Below are 3,842 nucleotides of genomic sequence, written 5' to 3' on the forward strand. Positions count from 1 at the left end.
CAGATAACCCATTAATAGGCTCGTAAATAGTTTTAACCCATTAGGTCATTGTTATATCTATTATATCCATTCGCTTATCTTCCGTTCCACATATCTTCTATCCATTATTCTTTCCATTTCAACGCTAATAAACCCATTCATGGCCTCGTTCATAGCCTCTTATCAACGCTCTCATCTATCCATCCTTGTGCAATCTATTACCCCCAATCACCATACTATTCATAACCGAATCTATCCCCCCCCAATGCTAATCTCCAATCATGACGCCACAGACTCCATTGCCCCAAACATAACTTTCTCTATCTAATAATTTATCATAATTTATCGCATCACTGATGACCAATTAACTGGCAGCCGAGGTAAACTACAGCCTCTTCTGCAGCCTAATGTTTTAGGTGTCCAGGTTGTGTAGGCAGGAGCCATGACGCGCCACCTGATCACTCTTGTGCCCAGGTTGTGTAGGCAGGAGCCATGACGCGCCACCTGATCACTCTTGTGCCAAGGTTGTGTAGGCAGGAGCCATGACGCGCCACCTGATCACTCTTGTGCCCAGGTTGTGTAGGCAGGAGCCATGACGCGCCACCTGATCACTCTTGTGCCAAGGTTGTGTAGGCAGGAGCCATGACGCGCCACCTGATCACTCTTGTGCCCAGGTTGTGTAGGCAGGAGCCATGACGCGCCGCCTGATCACTCTTGTGCCCAGGTTGTGTAGGCAGGAGCCATGACGCGCCACCTGATCACTCTTGTGCCCAGGTTGTGTAGGCAGGAGCCATGACGCGCCACCTGATCACTCTTGTGTCCAGGTTGTGTTGGCAGGAGCCATGACGCGCCGCCTGATCACTCTTGTGCCCAGGTTGTGTAGGCAGGAGCCATGACGCGCCACCTGATCACTCTTGTGCCCAGGTTGTGTAGGCAGGAACCATGACGCGCCACCTGATCACTCTTGTGCCAAGGTTGTGTAGGCAGGAGCCATGACGCGCCGCCTGATCACTCTTGTGCCCAGGTTGTGTAGGCAGGAGCCATGACGCGCCACCTGATCACTCTTGTGCCCAGGTTGTGTAGGCAGGAACCATGACGCGCCACCTGATCACTCTTGTGCCAAGGTTGTGTAGGCAGGAGCCATGACGCGCCGCCTGATCACTCTTGTGCCCAGGTTGTGTAGGCAGGAGCCATGACGCGCCACCTGATCACTCTTGTGCCAAGGTTGTGTAGGCAGGAGCCATGACGCGCCGCCTGATCACTCTTGTGCCCAGGTTGTGTAGGCAGGAGCCATGACGCGCCACCTGATCACTCTTGTGCCCAGGTTGTGTAGGCAGGAGCCATGACGCGCCACCTGATCACTCTTGTGCCAAGGTTGTGTAGGCAGGAGCCATGACGCGCCGCCTGATCACTCTTGTGCCCAGGTTGTGTAGGCAGGAGCCATGACGCGCCACCTGATCACTCTTGTGCCCAGGTTGTGTAGGCAGGAGCCATGACGTGCCACCTGATCACTCTTGTGCCCAGGTTGTGTAGGCAGGAGCCATGAAACACCTCCTGATCACTCTTGTGTCCAGGTTGTGTAGGCAGGAGCCATGACGCGCCGCCTGATCACTCTTGTGCCCAGGTTGTGTAGGCAGGAGCCATGACGCGCCACCTGATCACTCTTGTGCCCAGGTTGTGTAGGCAGGAGCCATGACGCGCCACCTGATCACTCTTGTGCCCAGGTTGTGTAGGCAGGAGCCATGACGCGCCACCTGATCACTTTTGTGCCCAGGTTGTGTAGGCAGGAGCCATGACGCGCCGCCTGATCACTCTTGTGCCCAGGTTGTGTAGGCAGGAGCCATGACGCGCCGCCTGATCACTCTTGTGCCCAGGTTGTGTAGGCAGGAGCCATGATGCGCCACCTGATCACTCTTGTGCCCAGGTTGTGTAGGCAGGAGCCATGACGCGCCACCTGATCACTCTTGTGCCAAGGTTGTGTAGGCAGGAGCCATGACGCGCCGCCTGATCACTCTTGTGCCCAGGTTGTGTAGGCAGGAGCCATGACGCGCCGCCTGATCACTCTTGTGCCAAGGTTGTGTAGGCAGGAGCCATGACGCGCCGCCTGATCACTCTTGTGCCCAGGTTGTGTAGGCAGGAGCCATGATGCGCCACCTGATCACTCTTGTGCCCAGGTTGTGTAGGCAGGAGCCATGACGCGCCACCTGATCACTCTTGTGCCCAGGTTGTGTAGGCAGGAGCCATGACGCGCCACCTGATCACTCTTGTGCCCAGGTTGTGTAATCAGGAGCCATGACGCGCCACCTGATCACTCTTGTGCCCAGGTTGTGTAGGCAGGAGCCATGACGCGCCACCTGATCACTCTTGTGCCCAGGTTGTGTAGGCAGGAGCCATGACGCGCCACCTGATCACTCTCGTGCCCAGGTTGTGTAGGCAGGAGCCATGACGCGCCGCCTGATCACTCTTGTGCCCAGGTTGTGTAGGCAGGAGCCATGACGCGCCGCCTGATCACTCTTGTGCCCAGGTTGTGTAGGCAGGAGCCATGACGCGCCACCTGATCACTCTTGTGCCCAGGTTGTGTAGGCAGGAGCCATGACGCGCCACCTGATCACTCTTGTGCCAAGGTTGTGTAGGCAGGAGCCATGACGCGCCGCCTGATCACTCTTGTGCCCAGGTTGTGTAGGCAGGAGCCATGACGCGCCGCCTGATCACTCTTGTGCCAAGGTTGTGTAGGCAGGAGCCATGACGCGCCGCCTGATCACTCTTGTGCCCAGGTTGTGTAGGCAGGAGCCATGATGCGCCACCTGATCACTCTTGTGCCCAGGTTGTGTAGGCAGGAGCCATGACGCGCCACCTGATCACTCTTGTGCCCAGGTTGTGTAGGCAGGAGCCATGACGCGCCACCTGATCACTCTTGTGCCCAGGTTGTGTAATCAGGAGCCATGACGCGCCACCTGATCACTCTTGTGTAAGACACCAACTGGTAGACACCAGTTATCCCCCCCCCCCTCGCGTCCTAACGCTAATTACATCATTTATCGACTCCTCCAAAACGTTTCCACCGTCATTATCTTGTCGGGTAATATGGGCCTCGTCCTCCTTGTTCTTGTGGCCCCGTCTGGAGGAGCGTCTTCCCTCCTCCTCCTCCTCCTCCAGGGCCATCCCCAGGGCCATCTTGTGGCCCCGTCTGGAGCAGCGTCTTCCCTCCTCCTTCCCCTCCTCCAGGGCCATCCCCAGGACCATCTTGTGGCCCCGTCTGGAGCAGCGTCTTCCCTCCCCCTCCTCCTCCAGGGCCATCCCCAGGGCCATCTTGTGGCCCCGTCTGGAGCAGCGTCTTCCCTCCTCCTCCTCCTCCAGGGCCATCCCCAGGGCCATTTTGTGGCCCACTGTGGCCCCGTCTGGAGCAGCGTCTTCCCTCCTCTTCCTTCTCCAGGGCCATCCCCAGGGCCATCTTGTGGCCACGTCTGGAGCAGCGTCTTCCCTCCTCCTCCTCCAGGGCCATCCCCAGGGCCATCTTGTGGCCCACTGTGGCCCCGTCTGGAGCTGCGTCTTACCCCCTCCTCCAGGGCCATCTTGTGTCCCACTGTGGCCGCACTGTGGCACCGCTGTGGCCCCACTGTGGCCCCACTGTGGTCCCACTGTGGCCCCACTGTGGTCCCACTCATCTCCAGTGACCCCACTGTGGTCCCACTGTGGTCCCACTCATCTCCAGTGGCCCCACTGTGGCCCCACTGTGGTCCCACTGTGGCCACACTGTGGTCCCACTGTGGTCCCACTCATCTCCAGTGGCCCCACTGTGGTCCCACTGTGGTCCCACTCATCTCCAGTGGCCCCACTGTGGTCCCACTGTGGCCTACTGTGGC

General features: G+C 58.5%; 1 protein-coding gene across 1 annotated transcript; it reads right to left on the reverse strand.

Moving 5' to 3' along the window:
- Nucleotides 1-3,046: 3,046 nt before the first annotated feature.
- LOC123747877 (serine, glycine and glutamine-rich protein-like) lies at nucleotides 3,047-3,493 on the reverse strand. The gene has a single exon (XM_045730089.2). The coding sequence runs from the start codon at nucleotides 3,491-3,493 to the stop codon at nucleotides 3,047-3,049; it is 447 nt and encodes a 148-aa protein (XP_045586045.2).
- Between the last annotated feature and the right edge of the window lie 349 nt (nucleotides 3,494-3,842).

Source organism: Procambarus clarkii, chromosome 3 (genome assembly GCF_040958095.1).
Source record: "Procambarus clarkii isolate CNS0578487 chromosome 3, FALCON_Pclarkii_2.0, whole genome shotgun sequence".
NCBI classification, from domain to species: Eukaryota; Metazoa; Arthropoda; class Malacostraca; order Decapoda; family Cambaridae; genus Procambarus; species Procambarus clarkii.